General features: G+C 40.8%; 1 protein-coding gene across 3 annotated transcripts in view; it reads right to left on the reverse strand.

Annotated features, from left to right (window-relative positions):
- Window positions 1-1751: 1751 nt before the first annotated feature.
- Window positions 1752-19744, reverse strand: part of METTL24 (methyltransferase like 24) — a 111234-nt gene continuing 93241 nt past the window's right edge. For all 3 annotated transcript variants that reach the window (XM_025383588.1, XM_025383590.1, XM_025383589.1), the window contains one exon: window positions 1752-4066. In XM_025383588.1, coding sequence (XP_025239373.1) covers window positions 3752-4066 — 315 coding nt within the window. In that variant the 3' untranslated portion in view covers window positions 1752-3751. The remainder of the gene's footprint in view (window positions 4067-19744) is intronic.

Here is a 19744-nt window from a genome sequence, read left to right on the forward strand (position 1 = left end):
CTACAACCTGAGTAATCTGAGTAAGCCATTTAACCTCTCAGAGTTTCTTTCTTCTTCTTCTTCTTCTTTTTTTTTTTTTTTTTTTAACATGGAGTCTCTCTGTGTCCCCCAGGCTGGAGTGCAGTGGCGTGATCTTGACTCACTGCAACCTCCACCTCCCAGGTTTAAGCAATTCTCCTGCCTCAGCCTCCCGAGTAGCTGAGACAACAGGCACACGCCACCACGCCCACTAAGTTTTTGTATTTTTAGTAGAGACGGGGTTTCAATGTGTTAGCCAGGATGGTCTCGATCTCCTGACCTCGTGATCCGTCCGCCTCGGCCTCCCAAAGTGCTGGGATTACAGGCGTGAACCACTGCGCCCGGCCTCTCTCCGAATTTCTTTACCCATAATATTGGAAAAAAATAAACTTCCTTGTTGGGAGAATCAGGAATAAGCTATGCACATGGTCTGGCGGGCAGTAAGCTCTCAGGAAAGAGTAACTTGATTTTGTTTGTTTGTTTGTTGTGTGTTGTTTGTGTTGCTCTTGTGGTGGTTGTGGTGGTGATGATTATGGTTTTGCCTGTTCCTCATAAGAGGATCTTGTGTTTGCCTGTTCACAAGCAAACAGTGCTACAGTAGCCTGGTCCCCTTCTCATGGCCTGCACCAGTAGTTCTCCACAGTGGGTGATCTTGCCCCCTTGGGGACATATCCTACAATGCACAGAACAGCCCTTCCCCCAGTAAAGAATTATCCAGCCCAAATGGCAATAGTGCTGAGGTTAAGAAACCCTGGCCTACATGATAAACATAATAAACTCTAGAGTCAGGGACACCTTAACAACCATCAGAGTACTCATCACAAATTTCAAACTATCCATGAAGGGAATGAAGGACCATTTTAGAAATAAGCATAAAATAAGTATGAATAACTATTAAACAGGCTGCTTGGTCAGTGAATGTGGCTGGGTATGTTCATGATTTATTCTTTTTTAACAGTACATTCATTCTTGCTTCAGATACATATAGCATGATGAAGTCAATGCTCGACACCACCAACCTGAAGTAAATAGTTAACTTGCCGTAGACAAAGGGGCTTTCAGTAATGCCCTAAATCTCCAATTCCACGAATTAAAAATCTTAATATGGGTGTGTTACATATCTAAAAGCTGATCAGACTGGACATTTAAGATGAATATACTTTCCACATTTTAATGTATAAAAATGTTTATATATTTCAGTATATAAAAATTTTATGAAAATAAATCTGTTATATAATCCAAACAGAACTGGCCTAAAGCCTTGCTTTGGAGATGACACCATATAAACTAGCAGTATAAACCAATTTAGAGTGTGCGTGGACCCTTCCGCACATCTGAAATACCTCTGTACATTGAAACGACTAAACTGCCTTTTCAGATCACACTTACTCAAGCTGGTCCTCTCAGCTCAACAACTTTTATTAGTGGACTATGAGTTTTAAAATAAAAAGCTCATGTGTATATGTATTTTTTAATTATCACAACTAACTCAGAAAGTCCTGTTCTCCTTCAACTCAAGCTAGTGAGGTCATCCTAGTCTAATATGGTTTGATTTCTCACTTGAGGAATGGCATTTTCAAACCACTTCAAGAAACGAAGAGCCAACCTGGGGAATGTCTGGGGGTAGAAGGAGGCACAAAATTGGGAAAAGGGGTAAAGTCTAGTAATAATCAGTATTTTACTCCCTCCCCCCAATTCTTGAACAATGTACATACAGTTTTATACTCAGGATATAAAAATGCCAAAAAATATATTTAATTGACAATAAAGTAATAATTTGTTTTTTATGCTATTTATTTGAAATAGGATTTTGGAAAATTATGCACGTGTTTAATCCTGTAAGTAGTAATGAGAGAGAGCATTTGAAGCACTGATAACCTAAACTTTCCATTTAATTTTTAATATAGAAAGGATTGGTGCTATTGAAAAACTGTCTAACTATCCTAGGAAAATGAGACGATGGTCCTCAGGCCACAGTCGTGTAAGTGATGCCAACTGGGAGTAAAGAAAAATGCACTTAACATTATTAGACATAACGTATTTTTAAAAAATGATTTGACAGCATAGGCAAGTCTGTGGGTGGAAAAATCATGTTTGAAGGCAGAAGAGGCAAGAGCAAAGATACCCAGATCCTGCTCTGTGCTTAGTTTAATAGGAAGTGAAGGGGAATTAAGGTTGAGTATAAAAAGCATCTTGAGTTGAAGCTCTTTTTTTTTCCTGTGCACAAATAAACTTTATTCAGGTATGAAAAGCAAGTGCTTTTTCAAATATGTAAAATCTAAAAAGTGTAATACCCATTGTATTAGTCCATTCTCACACTGCTATGAAGATATACCTGAGACTGAGTAATTTATAAAGGAAAGAAATTTAATTGACTCACAGTTTAGCATGGCTGGGGAGGCCTCAGGAAACAGTCATGGTGGAAGGGGAAGCAAACACATCCTTCTTCACATGGCAGCAGGAAGGAGAAGAATGAGAGCCAAGTGAAGGGGGATGCCCCTTATAAAACCATCAGATCTCATGAGAACTTAGTATCATGAGAATAGCATGGGGGAAACCACCCCCATGATTCTACTACCTCTCACCAGGTCCTTCCCACAACATGTGGGGATTATGGGCACTACAATTCAAGATGAGATTTGGTTGGGGACATAGCCAAACCATATCACTCATGGACTCATAATGAAGTAAGCATTAAAGGACTTACTTCAGCGAGGAGAGCACAGACTGAAGGAGCCAGATGGAAACAAGAAAATGGTGAAACATGCCAGTAGGAAAACCTATCTATATATCTAACTATCTATCTATCCATCTACCTACCTACCTACAATGGTTAATTTTATGTGTCATCTTGACTAAAGGGCGTCCAGATCTTTAGTTAAACATTATTCTAGGTGTATCTATGAGGATATTTCTAGATGAGATTAATATTTAAATCAGTAGACTGAATAAAGCAGATTCTTCACCTCAGTGTGAGTGGACCTCATTCGACCACCTGAAGGCCTAAATAGAACCTAAGGCAGAGTAAGGAAGAATTCATTCTGTCTGGCTGTCTTCAAGCTGGGACATGGGTCTCCTGCCTTCAGACTCGGCCTCGAACTGGAATTTACACCTTCGAGTTGAAACTCTTGATAGTCTAGTCTCTTTAACTCAGTGACAGAATTTGGTGCATCTGAATTCCCAGAAATCAGAAGTATTGCTGCTTATAAAGCCACAGCACAGCCTCAGCAAAGGCTGAGAAGGAATGACTGAAATCAACAATGTTGTAAAGAATATCACTGACAAGGTAAATAAGAAAAATCTTGAAAAAGCAGAGTCAAATTCAAATTTAAAACCCTATTTTAAACAGTAGGCGAAGAACTTAAAAATCTCACCAACCTAGTAAAAAAGGAAATGTATATAATTTCATTTCAATGTTGGTGAATTCATAGATTACAGATACACAGAGAATTTTAGGGAAAACTGAGATGAATGGGGGATAATCTTCCAGGTTACGGTGAAAGAAGCGTCTGGGCAAATAGGGGTGACTGTGTTCCTCCCTTTAACAAGTATTAACTGTGCCCCTATCACATGCCAAGCACCAGGCTGCATGCACTGCAAAGGCAATAACACACTCCCTGCCTCAAGCAGGGCACAGGCTAGCGGGAGACTGGATGAGTAAACTCATGATTAGAATCGCGGACATGCTCCATTCTTCAAATATTTTCTTGTGCTCTTGAGGACATCCTGCATCCTATTTCCATCTTGTATTCACCCAACTCAGAGTGTAACAGCTACTTGCATTGAAAATGTCTTTCTTCAAGAATAGCTGAGGTTTAGATAAATCTTTATAACTGTGAAAAAGCCTGAAATCCTTTTGTTCTAACTCTTTGAGAAGGCTGTACCAGAACCTCACGACGCTGCTGTCACTGCCACTGACCTCAAACCCAGGCCAGTGGAGATGGATCTCAAAGATGAGCTGTCCAATCCGCTCAAGAACATCTTCCAGAATAAGATTTTCCAAAACTTTCCATTCTGCACTTTCCAGATCTGCCTTGAGAACGTCAATCTATAACAAAGCAATGAAATGAGATCAGCAGATTTAGTAAAGCCATCTTGATATCGGGAGTTTCACATTATAACTATCTCTGAAGGAAGCAGAATTTTTAAAATTTTAGAGCTGAGGGTGGTTTTCAAGTGGCCATTTATGACATGAATTTCTAACCCCATTCCATACTAAATGTTTTGGTTTTTTGTTCTTGTTTTTAAGAGATGGGGGTCTCAATATGTTGCCTAGGCTGGTATAAAACTCCTGGGTTCAAGCAATCCTCCTGCATCCACCTCCTGAGTAGCTGGGACTACAGGCGTGAGCCTGTTATGTTAACATATGTTAATACACAAATGATGAAATGCCAGGCAAAAATCACAACAGACTGTCTTGCTTTTTGCCCAGTGGGAATGGATATCTGAGAAGGAGAAGGTAGAGCGAGGGTATCACAGACCTCTGTGCACCCCACAAACTATCTGCCACCCCAGGAAACTCAGCCAAGTCCTGACAGAAGGTGTCTACAGAAAGGAAGTGACAGAGGGCCACTGCCTGCAGGGACTATCTTGCAAGCCTCATTCCCCCAACTCCAACTTCATCAAGACTGGACACCAAGGAAAAAGTTATTGAGTATCTGAATATTGGACTATAAAAAAAATTATTATTCTATGATTTCTTTACAATGTACATACCAGTATAGCATTCTAAAAAAAAAAAAAAAAAAAAAAAAAAAGCAGCAACACCATCCTCTGCTTATTTAATGAACACAAGTTCACATTCAAGTGAGACAGAATAAAGGAAGAAGAGGATGGGAAGATCAATATTTTGCAATTAATCAAGTCATGAGAATCCGCTCCTCTTCACTGCCCATGCAAAAAATCCGTTAGAACACCAGAACCCTAAACACAGTGAAAGTTCATCTTTACCAAGTAATTATATGTACCTGACACCATGCTAAGGGTTTCCCCTTGCAATATCCATTTAATCGTCTCAACAACACTGTACGGGTGATTCTGTGAGTATCCCTAAAGTTTAGGAAACCAGACTCAGTGAGGAACCCATCCCCAGTCACATGGCTAGAGAGGCAGTGGTGAACTCTGAACAGAGTCTGTCTACAGAGCCTGTGTTCGTAACCCCTACATAACATTGCCTCTTCCAATACACCCAAGAGGAAAAATGGGTAACTCAGAGTCCCAAAGAGGTTTGGAGTCTGGAAAATAAGGTGCTATCTAGAGAGCGAATATAGGTCAGTGAATAAAGTATTATTATCAATATTGCCAGTTTACATTTGCAGAGCACTTTTCAAGGGGGATAATTTTACCACATGGAGGAAAGCTGACAGCATTCAGACATAAACTGGAATAATGAGGCTGGAGGAAATCACTGCAAAGGCTGTAGCCCCACGAGGGGACAGCAGAACCTTAAGCAGCCCTTCAGGAAGCTGCTGACTGAAGTCATGAATATCCTGCCCCATGAAAGTGAAAATAACTTTGCTTGTTTAGAAAAACAGATAAACACCAAGATGTATGCTACCCATTATTTCCCTTCTCATTGCATGTCTGTTTGATAAGTTTCTCATATGAGGCTCAAATGTGAGGCTCCTTGTGTCACAGAAACATTCTGACATAGTTTGGATGTTTGTCCTGTCCAAATATCATCTTGAAATATGATTCCCAATGGTAGAAGTGGGGTATGGTGGGAGGTGTTTGGGTCATAGGGGTGGATCCCTCAAGAATGGTTTGGTGCTGTCCTCGAGATAGTGAGTGAGTTCTAGCTCTGAGTTCACGTAATATCTGGCTGTTTAGAAAGAGTGTGGCACCTCTGCCCCCCTCTCTCTTGTTCCCTCTCTTGCCATCTGACAGGCTGGAGCCTCCTCACCTCCCACCATGACTGTAAGCTCCCTGAGGCCTCACCAGGAGCTGGTACCGGCACCATGCTTCCTGTACAGCCTGCAGAACCATAAGCCAAGTAAGCCTCTTTGCTTTATAAATTACCCAGCTTCAGATATTTCTTTATAGCAACACAACAGCAGCCTAACACACATTCCTTGGGTGATTTCAGAGTTGAATGGAAGAGAAGGTACACAGAATTTACATATAACAGCTACAAGAAAATGGGCTTTGTCCTGATGCCTGAGACTCTGTGAGACACGGTTTCACATTCTTGCCTTGGATTGTACCTCCCGGTCCACCAAGGAAAAAGTGATGGTAATACCCCAAGAATACTGAGTGCCTTAGGAAAGACTGGGTGTCTGTAAACCAGCTTGTCTGTTCAATAGTTCCAAACTCAAAGAGAAAAAGTTAAAACAAAACAAAACCTTTCTTCATGAGAGGAACTGAGCAAAGACAGGTTGCATGTGAATACACAACAGGCTAAAATAATTATTGTGAATCAGACACAGTGAAATTTAGCTGGGTGCAGTGGCTCATGCCTGTAATCCCAGCAGGTGGATCACTTGAGCCCAGGAGTTCAAGACAACCGTGGACAACATAGTGAGACCTCATCTCTACAAAAAAAATAAAAAATAAAAATAAATAAATAAAAATAAAACACTATTAATAAATAAATTATTTCACTCATTTTTCCCAACTCTGCTGCCCTGGCATGTCCATGGCTTTGTTTAATCTTGGCAAATTTTAAACAGAATAATCCTGGAATAAGGGGAATTAAGCTGCCAAAGGAAATATTTAATCAAAACTTCATAAAAGTGTCTAATTGGTATAGAAAATATCCAGAACCTAAAACCAGCATTTGTTCTATCAATTCACATAGCCAAAAATGTCTTAGGTTCCTTACAGAGTCATGTTCACCATGGTTTTCTGTGAGTTTGCATATGTTGAATGTGAGGAATACATCGAAGTATTAAAGGGACAGAGTAAAGTTCATCAGCTTTAAATTGACCTAAAAACTCTATTAGTGATGTATAAGGAATATATTTTGTATATTTATTCCAAACATCTTAAAAATAAACTATCAATCAGAAGTTATGAGCAAATCAAAGGGAACCAAATCATTAGGCTAAATCGCAGCAGAGCCTTTCTTTGAAAATCCAATTTTCATTTATAAAATGCTAATCTATTCTAAAGAGCAAAAAGTATTTTCAAACACAACAATGCTCCCACCCTCTTTTGATTCCAGTGACTGAAAAGCCGCCTAAATCATGCAGCCCAGGGTGGTGCCCCCTGGGGAGCACATAAGCTCTTCTCTGCCTTCTGACCTGAGAGTACAGGCAGCCAAAAGGCTGTGAATAAAACATGCTCTGCTCTTCCAGTGTGCTTTTTCTATTTCTTGCATTTTAAAACGTCCCATTACTGCAATGATTTCGCAAATGTGATTTCCATTATTACTGCATAATGCATCCAATATTATTGTTATTATAAAGCACTAAACACTGCTGAATAGGATATGCCACTTTGAAGATTCTAATATCAGCTTTCAACAATTATGCCACTAAAAATCATACAAATGATTAGATGGGAATAATCAAGCGCCAATACTAATACAGTTAGGATAAATCAGGTTTGTGGAGAAAAACAACTTAAGGTTAACACCCAGAAAACTCTGGAATAAGTGACATTCTTGGGTAGAAAGGTCTCAAAGAAAGTAGATGAAACAACGTATTTGGTATTATTTCCAGTGTATTAAAGGGGTCCTCCTATCAAAAATTCTCTCCTTTTCCTTGTACCTGCAATATCCAATCAATTGACTTTCACAAATCTTTTGAAGAAATGAGAATTTTCATTTTTAACTAGATTAAACCTGATGGCACCTGGCAGCTTCCTCATGATAGGCACAAGTTTATCCCTGTGATCATCCACCTAGAACTGCAGAGATTCGAGGAAAGGAGAGGAAGAGGCATGGGTGCTTGTATCCATTTCCAAGGGCTGCCGTAACAAAAGACCATGGATTGGGGGGTTTAAATAACAGAAGTGTATTGTCTCACAGTTGTGAAGACTGGAATTCCAAGATCAAGTGTCCCTCTGAGAGCCATGAGAGAGAATGTGCCTATGCCGCTTGCCTGGCTTCCCGTGGCTTGCTAGCAATCTTCAGCATTCCGCGGCTCCTGCATCACCTGATCTCTGCCTTCATCTTCACATGGTATTCTCTCCGTCTGTCCAAATTTCCTCTTTCTATAAGGACATCAGTCAGATTGCAATAGGGACCACCCTCCTGCAGTATGACCTCACTTTAACTAATTACATCTGGAATGACACTATTTCCAAATAAGGTCATATTCCGAGGTACTAAGGTTTAGAATTTCAACATATTAATTTGGGGGAGATAAAATTCAACCCTTCACAGTGTTCAGGGTAGCTTTTGCAATAGGGCTTCTGCAATGTGTTTAGGAGCCAATTCCCAGGGCCAATGGTTAGAAAAAAGTGCCCTACTCCGGAGATCCAAGGGCCAGCAACCATCTAACACAATTATGGTTATCATTCTAATGGATAAGTCCTTATATCAGCCAACACTGACAGCTCTGACCTCGCCAAGTGCCAAACCCAGGGCAGGTCAACAAGTTTCCAAAGTCAGTTGAAACCACCATCATGAAACTCCTCTACTTCATTCCTTGGTTCCTTCTCAGCCACACAATCAGGCCTAGTAGGGGCGGTTTGTCTTTGGCCCTCTGCTATTCCCTGTATGGGAACTCATTCAGACTACTCAACATCCTCACATCTACAGTTTCTAATCTGAGCCTGTTCCCCTTTAAGGGGGCTCTCAAGCAAAACACGCAGATTCTATGACATGTTTGCTGGCCTGCAAGAGGGTAGAAATGGAAGCTGCAACACCTTTTAAGTAAAGCCTAGCTCTGGGAGTCACAAACATCACTTCCACTGCATTCCATTGGTCAAGGCAAATTGCAAGCCCAGCCTGCATTCAAGGGGAGGTGAAATAGATTCCAGCCCTTGAAGGGAGGAGTGGCATACACAGAAAGGGGAAGAGAAGTTATTCATGGCTAAATTAGCAAACAATTGACCCTAGTTATTAAAAGCAATATTACTTTATATAAATCCATAAATCAACTACAGTAGTACAGTGGACAGGAACCTTTACTGGACACAAATAATACTCCAGAAAAAATGAATAATAAAGCCTTTATTCATGAGAATGCTTTTAAAGATGGAATATTAATAAAACTGGCATCTGTTATTAGATTTGGTTTTACTTGACAGTTGACAGAGAACCTGGGATATTCAATGGATTAAGATGACTAATAAAGAAAATAATAAATAGGACAACTAAAGTAAATATTTGTAAGTCTTAGATATTGTATTAGTCTGCTAGGTCTGTGTCTTAGTATGTTTGTACCACTCTAACAAAATACCTTAGACTAAGTAATCTATAAAGAACAAAACTTTATATTATACAGTTCTGAAGCTGGGAAGTCCAAGTTCAAGGTTGGCAGGTTTGGTGTCTGGTGAGAACCTGTTCTTCAGAGATGGCATCACCTATGTATTCTCACATGGCAGAAAGGATGGAAGGGGAGTAAAGAGGCAAATTCCCTCCATCAAGCCCTTTTATAAGGGCACCTAATCCCATTCACGTGGCTAGAGCCCTCCTGACTCAAACACATCCTAAAGGCCACACCTCTTTTTTTTTTTTTTTTTTTTGTTGAGAGGGAGTCTCGCTCTGTCGCCCAGGCTGGAGTGCAGTGGCGCGATCTTGGCTCACTGCAAGCTCCGCCTCCCGGGTTCACGCCATTCTCCTGCCTCAGCCTCCCGAGTAGCTGGGACTACAGGCGCCCGCCACAGCGCCCGGCTAATTTTTTGTATTTTTTAGTAGAGACGAGGTTTCACCGTGGTCTCGATCTCCTGAACTTGTGATCCGCCCTCCTCGGCCTCCCAAAGTGCTGGGATTACAGGCGTGAGCCACCGTGCCTGGCTAAGGCCACACCTCTTAATACTGCTGCATACAGCTGAGCAGTGGCTCATGCCTGTAATCCCAGCATTTTGGGAGGCCAAGGCAGCCAGATTATTTGAGGCCAGGAGTCCGAGACCAGCCTAGTCAACATGGGGAAATCCCGTCTCTACTGAAAATACAAAAATTAGCCGGTGTGGTGCTGCACTCCTGTAATCCCAGCTACTCAGGAGGCTAAGCCAGAAGAATTGCTTGGACCCGGGAAGCAGAGGTTGCAGTGAGCCGAAAGGGTGCCACTATACCCCAGCCTGGGAGACAAAGCAAAACTCCGCCTTAAAAAACAAAACAAAACAAAAAACTGCTGCATTGGGATTCAGTTTCAACATGAATTTTAGAGGAGATAAAAACATTTAAACCAGAGCAGATCGGGTGGTTTAAACAACAGAAATTTATTTTACCCAGCTTTGGAGGCTGGAAACCCAAGATCAAGGTGTCAGCGGGTTTGGTTTCTCCTGAGTCCTCCCCACTTGGCTTACAGATGGCTGCCTTGTCCCTGTGTCCTCTCATGGCCTTTCTGCACACACTCCTGGTATCTCCACCTTTTCTTACAAGGACACTAGTCCTGTTGGATTAGAGTCCCACCCTTATGACCTCATTTAACCTTAATCACCTCCTTAAAGCCCCTATCTCTAAATACAGTCACACTGGGAGTTAGGGCTTTAATCTGTGAATTTCTTCAACCCATAACAAATCTAAACCAGGTATTTTTGCTATTTAGAGGCAACCATCATCTCCATAAGGGTTTTTAGAATACATCCTTTTTACTATTATGGCAGCCTGTAGTGTCTCCTCTACAGTTAATGGCTAACTGTGGTTTTAGATAGTAAAAGTGTGAGCCACCAAATTAATTGGAGATGAGTCACAGAGAATGTAGTAGATATTATTTTCCGAAGATGTAACACCATTATCTCCCATCTAACATGCTTTTCTACATGTGGCCTTGACACCCCCACCACTGAGACATGGGATCAACCTATGTAGTCACACAGGGCCCCAAGCCTAGAAAGGTTTAGTTCTTGATTTAACACTCTGCTGTCACTGTCTTGAAGTTCTTAACTGGTTTTGAACAAAAGACCCCTCATTTTTATTTTGCACTGGGCCCCACCAATTATGTAGCCCATCCTCCAGAATTGTGATGAGCTATGAATGACTGACTGACTAACACAGTCTGGTAGAAGTGATTCTAAGTGGCGTTCAAGCCTAGGTGGTAAAGGGTAATGCAGCTTCTACCTTGCTCAAGGGTATATTCATTCTTGAAAACTTTGGCCATCAGGAAAGGTGTCTGACTGCCCTGAGGCTGTACTGCTATGAGAAAATCCAAACTAGCCTTTGCAGAGAGACCCATAAAGAGGTCCTGAGTCAATAGGAAGAGAGAGAGAGATGCCTGGCCAACCCCCAGCTGCTCCAAGCCTTCATCTGGCTTCAACTGCATGAGAGACCCTGAGCCCGAAGCACCCAGCAAAGCCCTTCCCAAAACTCTGCCCCACATAAACTACGAGAGAGCATCAAAGGATCAATGGTTGGGTTAAAAAGCTAAGCTTGGGGGCGAATTCATTATGAAGCAATAGATAACTAGAACAGAGACTAAGTGCTGTTTATGAACATCTTTCTTAAAAAAGGTGAAAGTTACTTGTATTGTGTCAAGTACTATATACTCCAAAGCTGTGCATTCTAGAAATTAATATGCATTTAACCAAAAAATATTTTCTTATAAAAGCATACATGGTCATTATTTAAAAATTAAAATCATAGATAAGAAAAAAGAAAAAAGAAGTAAAATACCGATAATCTAGAATTCTAAAACAGTTTACTTCTGAACTCCCAAACATTTTTCTTTGCTGTAAACACACACACACACACACACAAAAGACAAATTCTAACACGTATGAGCATAACTGGAACACATAGTTTCTACAAAATTGAAATTATCCTATGTTTTGAAATCTGCTTTTTAACATAACAGACCATGAATATATTTCCATGTCAATAAATTTTCCTCTAAAATTTTCTCTCAAACAGAGGCCCTCAGAGCTTTCAGAATCTGAAGGAGGTGACTGCGGGTCCCCAGGAGGGATGAGGAAGATGGCAAGTGGGTGAAGCTCCAGATCTTAATTCAAGAGCAGCTCCCCTTTGATCTCCTTGACATATTTGGAATCCCTCACAAATTTTCATTTGGGAAAAGAGCTCTCTTGCTTAAAAAAAATATGAAAGCCTCTGTCAATAACTTATTCTTAACAGCTTTTGTAATTATCTAATTTATTTAATCTGTCCTCTTTCTGGTGGCCATTTAGATATTTTCCCAAATGGATGATGTTACAAACTGATGTGATCAACAAACTGGGCAACCAAGTTTGTGTGTGTGTTCTGTTATTTTCTTAGCATAAATCCCCGAAAGCAGGATAGCAGGTTCAAAAAATGGTTATGGTTTACAATTTTTAATTGTCCTAACACCGTCCTGTCCCTGGCTCTTGAGGCATTGAGGACAAGGCAGGTTGTGCTAAGCTGGGAGCCCAGTGCAGACAAACCATAAAAGCCTCCTCTGCTGCCACCAGCCCAGTCAGCACCCAGCTGCTTTTCTCATCCTGAAGCCACATGACACGCGAGGGCATTCCTAAACCCACCTCCGCCTCCATGTCTGAACAATTCCCTCGAGTAGACAAAAACCTGCATGCTATTTAAAGGAAGAGAGAACAAATCCGTTTTAACTAAATACATGTTAAACTGTCTTTACATAATGTTTCATTTTAAATATTTTGATAAAAAATGCTTCAACTTATTGTTTTATATTAAATATTTAAAAGGATATACGCTTTTTCCTACCTGGAAAATGCATATTAGAGTTTAAAACTGGCAATTACTATCGATTATAAAAACAACTGAGCCCCCTAAGAGCCAAAGCTACACAAGTAACACCAATAAAATGTCAATATGAACCATGCAGTTTATCAATCCCCTAACCAGAATGAGGGGCTTTACACTCAGGCTCTAACTGACCTGCAAATTCAGCTGCTTGCCTCCATGCTTTGGGGCCACAATCATATACTCTAAGGCACTTACTGATGCCTTTTATGAAATTTCTCATTTTGTAAAACAGAATTCTGAAAAGAAGTGTTGTAAATGAGTTCAGTTATTTATTTAGCCACATCATCTAGTTATTTATGAATATTTTTTAAATTGAATTATCAGCCAGGCATGATGGCTCACACCTATAATCCCAGCACTTTGGGAGGCTGAGGTGGGTGGATCAGTTGAGGCCAGGAGTTCGAGACCAGCCTGGGCAACATGGCAAAATCCTGTCTCTACTAAAAACACAAAAATGATCCAGGCCTGGTGGCATGCACCTGCAATCCCGGCTACTTGGGAGGCTGAGGCAGGAAAATCACTTGAACTCAGAAGGCGGAGGCTGCAGGGAGCCGAGATCATGCCACCACACTCCAGCCTGGGTAGCAGAGCAAGACTATCTCAAAAAGAAATAAAATAAATACATAAAATAAATAAATAATTGGATTATCATCAATTCCCTACCACCCAAACAAATCAACATTCATTCTCCATATTCATTACATTTTGGGCCAATATTCAATCACAATTTTAAAATAATTACATCAATACAACTTCTTGCTTTTTCGTTTAATGGTGAAAAGTTGTTACTTAATGATAAAATATATCTAGGCTTTTATATATCAAGTTTACTTAAAGGAAGACATATCTGTACCTGCAAAACTAGAAGCTAAATGCATTAGAAAGAGGGTCTTGTTGTTGCAGAAAAGTAGAACAAATTAATCTATTGTGAATGTGAACAAGAGGATTAAAAGTCTCTTTGAGAGTCTTAGACTTTAAACACACTAAATCAGTTTCAATTATCACTGTCAACGGGCAGAAATATAATAGTACAAGATTTCTGCTATCACTAGGAAAAAAAGAGATGAAGTTTGCCCTACAGATTACAAGAAATATGAAGGGTCACTCTAAGCTAATGTAGGACCAATTCTGAACTGATAATAAAATAAAATAACTTTATGTAGTAATTAGCTTATAAAAATGACCTCTGCAGGGAACAACACTCTTCAAATGAATTAAAAAGGAAATGAGGAAAACATTTACAAGCAAAGACTCTTTTTTTCTGGCCAGATATGGAGCTTGATGAAATAATCCAACCTGAGGCTGCTGAGCAAGAATCTCCTGAGCTGGGTGAGGTGATAGAATACGCAGCCCCAGAAACCCAAGTCAGGGACAGATGATGGGTGAGCTGGTGACCAGCCAAGATGTCAGAAGTCAGCAGGATGATTCCTATGCAACAGTAAAGAACCAAGCAGGAACCAAGCAGCACAAACGTAGGCAGGACTGAGGCGGTAGCAAGCGACCTGGCAGAGGGCAGAGTCAGGCAGAAGGTCAACGGCAGAACCACGGACAGCTCCCGGCAGCTGCTCTTCTGTTTTCATTTGTACCCTACTTCCCTGGGAAGCTGAAAACAAATTTCTCACCTTAAGATCAGAACCCAATGCCTTAAAGTTACATCACCTGGTTAATTTATCTGTAAGTGTTTCAAAGTATTTTTGGGAGGATATGGGACATAAAACTCAGACATCTATAAATGATTCTTAAATGAGTAGATGTATAAACAAATAACCCAAGTAAACATCCAAATAAAATCTTCAGGAAGACATGCTCTTGGGGTTCAGTAGGAGAATCTTTGCCCTTAGATGGTGGAACTGGGTCAACCTCAGAGCATTCTGGAGCCAGTAATGTGACTTAAGAAAAAACAAACAAACAAAAAAACACGGCCCCAATGCAAAAAGCAAGCATTAATTTAGAGGGACACAGAAGAAACGCATTTGGTATTTAGTTTTTGCTTGTGTTTTAAGCATATACTAAAATATAAGTGAGAAGAAACTAGGGATAAAAATAATGAAAGGATCAGCAGTGAGTGGGGTCAAGTGTTAGAAGCCAGAAATGAGAGGAGGTGAGACAACATTAAGAAGTCTTGGGATGTGTGTGTACACACATGTGCATACACACACAAAACACACACACACACGACTGAGGAATACAGCTTTGAAAAAATATATACAGGAAATTATTTTTACCACTGAGTCTAGCCTCGCCTCAGACTTTAGTATCACCTTTAATTAATCAACCTCCAAGTCTCAACTTTCCCTCTCCAGTCATACAACATATGAGTCCCAGTGCTGCAGTTAACCCCAACACAACAACTCACATTAGACCTGTCAGAGCCACCTTGATGTCCTCCATTTCCGAACCCCACGCAGAGTTCTAGTGAAGTAGGTAGCATGGTCACTCTTGTGTTGATCTTTTGATTCCCTTACCTGGGTTGTAAGTTCCTTCAGGGCAGGAATCTAACTTCTCTTTAGGTATCAAGTTCCTATCAGAGGTCCTGGCTCACAGCAGGTGCAATATCCTATCAGATAACAAGTCCCACCTATTCTGCCTCCGTAACACCCTCCCCCTGGCCTCCCATCCTCCACCTCTGTGATCACCTTGCTTCAGACCTCACTGATGGAAAGAGAGAAGACAAGAGAGGTCGAGGGTTGGCAGTTACGAATAATAGCAGTTATCAATTCCATTGTTCCATGGGGCACAAACTTTGTGTTAGGGTCTTGATTTTCAACTCTTTATGCACACGACACCTAGCCAAATGTAATTCTTTGCTATTCCTCAAAATGCCACTAAAACCTTTCTGCCCATTTCTCTATTCATGTCACTTCCTTTTTGTGGAACACCAGGAATTTCTGCTGGTCATCTCCCCCTCTGACAGTATACAGGGCACCACAACTGCCCTTCAAGTACAGGCTGCATTGCATCAAGAAATTTGCATTGCTGGATTTTTCTAAAACTCTTATCACCATGATCTAAAGCAGGGGCAATAATCTGAGAAAGGATGACTTAACATAAATTCTGATAGGACTTGGAAATAGATACAAATTGGTTTTATCTTATGGAATATTTCATTAGCATTAAACTATAAGGCTCCCATCTCAAATATATTTTCTAGTTAAATGAGATCAACACTGAAATAAGGAAATGGATAATATCAATATGTAATTATCCAAATGGCATTCAGTTTTTTATTTTGTTGTGGGTGTGTACAAGGAAGTGAACTGTTCAGATGTAAGGCACTGGAATGTTTAGGAAAACCACTGAGCTGCTATCCTGAACAGTAGAGGCTTGCCACATGTGGCCACTTTAATTTTAATTAATTCATTAAAATTACAGTTTCTCTGCCACATTTCAAGTGCTCAATAGCCACATATGGCTAGTGGCTACCATACTGGACGGTGCAGACACAGGACATCTACATTACCACACAAAGTCCTACTGGACTGTGCCACTCAGAGGATCACACACAGCAGTGTCACCAAGAGGGCTCATAAAAACAGAGCTTCTCACTCAGTAGATCTGAAGTGGAGCCTAAGTACTTGTGTTTCTAATAAGAGCCCAGCTGCTGGTGATGCTGCTGGTACAACGACCACACTTTGAGAATCACTGGCCTTGGCTGATAACACCAGGTGAGCTTTTCATGGTATGTGTGCACAACACTCTCAGCCTCAGCCCACACTCAGATGCAGAAGATATCCACATGCTGGTAATCTTTGGCCTTGGAAGGTATAGGATAGTTTTCTAACCAGCTGCTTTCTTAATTATGATATAACAAGGTTGGAATTTCCTAAACACATGCCAAGGTTTCAGCGAGGCTTATAGTCTCTGGAACTGTGTGCAAAAATGTATGTCTGTGCACATAAGCACTTTCCTAAGAACAATGTCGTGGTTGGGGACCTTGACTCTCAGGCAGGTTGTTTAGCCCCTCGGTGATTCAGAGGAAAGCAATAGGACCCATATCATCCATATCATTGGGCTGTGTTGAGGCTAAACAAGAAATGCATGTGAAGCACCATGCACAGAACCTAACACAGAGTAAGAGCGCCATCAGTGTTAGCTGTTGTTATTTTCACCCACTCTCCATAATCCAAAAAATATTAAGATAGTCTGATTTAAGTTACTATCAAAATGTGCCTTCTGTGAATAACAGTAGCTATATTTTGGGAAGTGGCTCAGAGGCAAAATTAAAATTTGGTACAGGAAATATACAGAAGTATCTCAAACATGATAGCCAAAAGCCATCTATATACAGTACACTAGCAGATGAAATTGAAAAGTTTCTTCAACTGCATTTTCATCTGACAAGAGGCAAAAGAGGTGTATATTCCTTATGCCTTATACTGGACTATATGCCTGATAATTATTTATTTTTTAATACCTAGCCTCTAGCACACTATAGGCACTTGGCAGGTGCTCAAAAATATTTGATAGATGGATGGGTAGCTGGGTGGGTGAATGGATGTATGACAAACAGACCAGATGGAGAGGTAGATAGGTGGATGGGTGGATAGGTGGATGGTTAAATGGACCTCACAGGTTCTGGGTTATGGAAGATTACAGCCAGTAGGGACTTTGTGAAAATCTGATCCAACTCCTTATTTAACACATAAAACCGAATGATATACTTAAGATCACAAAGTAATTAATTAGTGACAGGGGATTCCACATCCCAAACATCATTCCTCTGCTCTGAGTCTTAGCTGCATTTACACACACACACACAACACACACACACACACACACATACACACACACACACAAACCACGGCTTTGAGGCAAGTCTACAACTCTAAGTCTTCATCCTCCTTAGAAGTTGAGGGCTAGCTAGGTAAACTTAAAGACAGCCACAATATTTTAGAAAGAAGCACAGTCCCTCTTTTCTCCCAATATCTTTTGAAAGTTAATATCCCTCTATGCCAAGAATCTCTCTACACCAGGAGTGCCCAGAAAGGCACAATCTGATGTTTTCTAAATTTACTTCTGATCAATACCAGTTTGCACATTAATACAAATTCAGATCCTATGAAATGTACTGAAGAAAGCATTTTATAAAATAAAGAAAATAGCAATATATACTGTAGTTTAAAGGCAAATATAGCATGGCAGGACTGTTGCTTGCCCATGCATCCATTCTTCCTTCTTCCTCAACAAAACCCTGACTTCTAGCTGACCTCAATACTGCCCAAACAAGACTGTATTTTCAGTCTCTTTATGACTGTGTGGCCATGTAACTAAAATCTGAGCAATAAGATATAAGTAAAAGTGTCATGTGAGATTTCCAGAAAGGTTCCTTAAAGGAAAAGGCTATACTTAGGGCTTCCTCCATCATTTCAACTGCAGTGAGGATGTAATGGCTGGAGCTCCAGCAGCAATACTGAACCATAGGAAGAAGGATTACATGCTAGGGGAGGAGGTGGGGATAGCTGGATGGAGCTTGGGTTCTTGATGACTGTGGAGTCTCCACACAAGATTTGTACTACCTCCCTCCAGACTTCTTTTATGTAAGAGGAGGAAGAAAATTTTTTTTATTCCCCTGCCCCCTTCCCCTTCCCTTCCCCCTCCCCTTCCTCCTCCTCTTCCTCCTCCTCCTCCTCTTCCTCCTCCTCCTCCCCTTCCTCCTCCTCCTCCTCCTTCTCCTTCTCCTTCTTCTTCTTCTCAGGGTCTTGCTCTGCCACCCAGGCTGGAGTGTGGTGGTACAGTCACAACTCACTGCAATCTTAAACTCCTGAGCTCAAGCAATCCTGCCACCTCAGCCTCTTGAGTAGCTGGGGCTATAGGTGCATACCACCACACCAGGCTCTTTTACAGAAATTTTTGTAGAGATGGGGTCTTATATTACCCAAGCTGGTCTTGAACTCCTGGCATCAAGCGATCCTCCCATCTCAACCTCTCAAAATGCTGCAATTACAGGTATGAGCCACTGTGTCTCGCAGGAAAAAAAAAAGTTTCTATTTTTAAACCACTGTTACTTTTTTCACATGCAACTCAACCTAATCTGAAATACATTCAACATAGTCTAGTATTCTCAGCTACTTATTGGGTGATATCCACATTGGAAACATTATTGGGAGTTCAAAGCTTTTGTAAAGAAGTGGTTAGTGGATGTGCAATAGGCCGATAATCTGTGTCTTTAGAAAGGTAAAGCTCCCACCTAAACATCTACTGTTCATATTTGGCACTGCCAAATTGGTAAGCAGCTTTCGAATTCTGGGATCTCTATTCTTTGGCTAGATTCCCTACATCCTTCCCTCTTGCCTCCTCCTCCTTTGCTCCAGGATCACGGCAGTTCTCCTGCAACAGTCCTCATGATCACCACACTGCACTATCCCTGCTCTCTTACTCTGGAAATCTACAGTGCTTAGCAAAACTGGGCTGCAAAATCATACCTGGTCACTTCCTTTACACTAAAAAATAGAAAGGAATTTAGTTTGAGGCAGCACGTTCCCAAAGTTAGGTGTCCTCTTTATCTATTCATTTGAAATTCTGGGATATACTTAAGAAGCCAGATACTGACATTATTTTGACCAGCCAAAGGACTTTAATGAAGGCATAGATTATTTTTCTTGAAGAAGCAGAGCAAGATGTAATCAGGACCTCACGCAGAACAGGAAAACAAAAATATCCTTAGTCTCGGAATGCTCCCACAGTAACATTCACTTTAGACAATTTTAAGTTGAATGTGTCAAGTCTTTAACCTGAAAAAAAAGCTGTAAGTTATAATTGGGGCAGATCCAGATTTTATGGGGCCTCAAGCTTCACTTGAGGGACCCTGGTTTGTTTTTTTTTTTTAAATACAAAATTATAACATCTAATACAGAATTAAGTGAAGATCTTGGAAGGGGCCTGTGGCCCATGCAAGTGACAGGCCCTAAAACTTGAGTTTCACTA

The sequence above is a fragment of the Theropithecus gelada genome, chromosome 4, assembly GCF_003255815.1.
Source record: "Theropithecus gelada isolate Dixy chromosome 4, Tgel_1.0, whole genome shotgun sequence".
Lineage (NCBI taxonomy): Eukaryota > Metazoa > Chordata > Mammalia > Primates > Cercopithecidae > Theropithecus > Theropithecus gelada.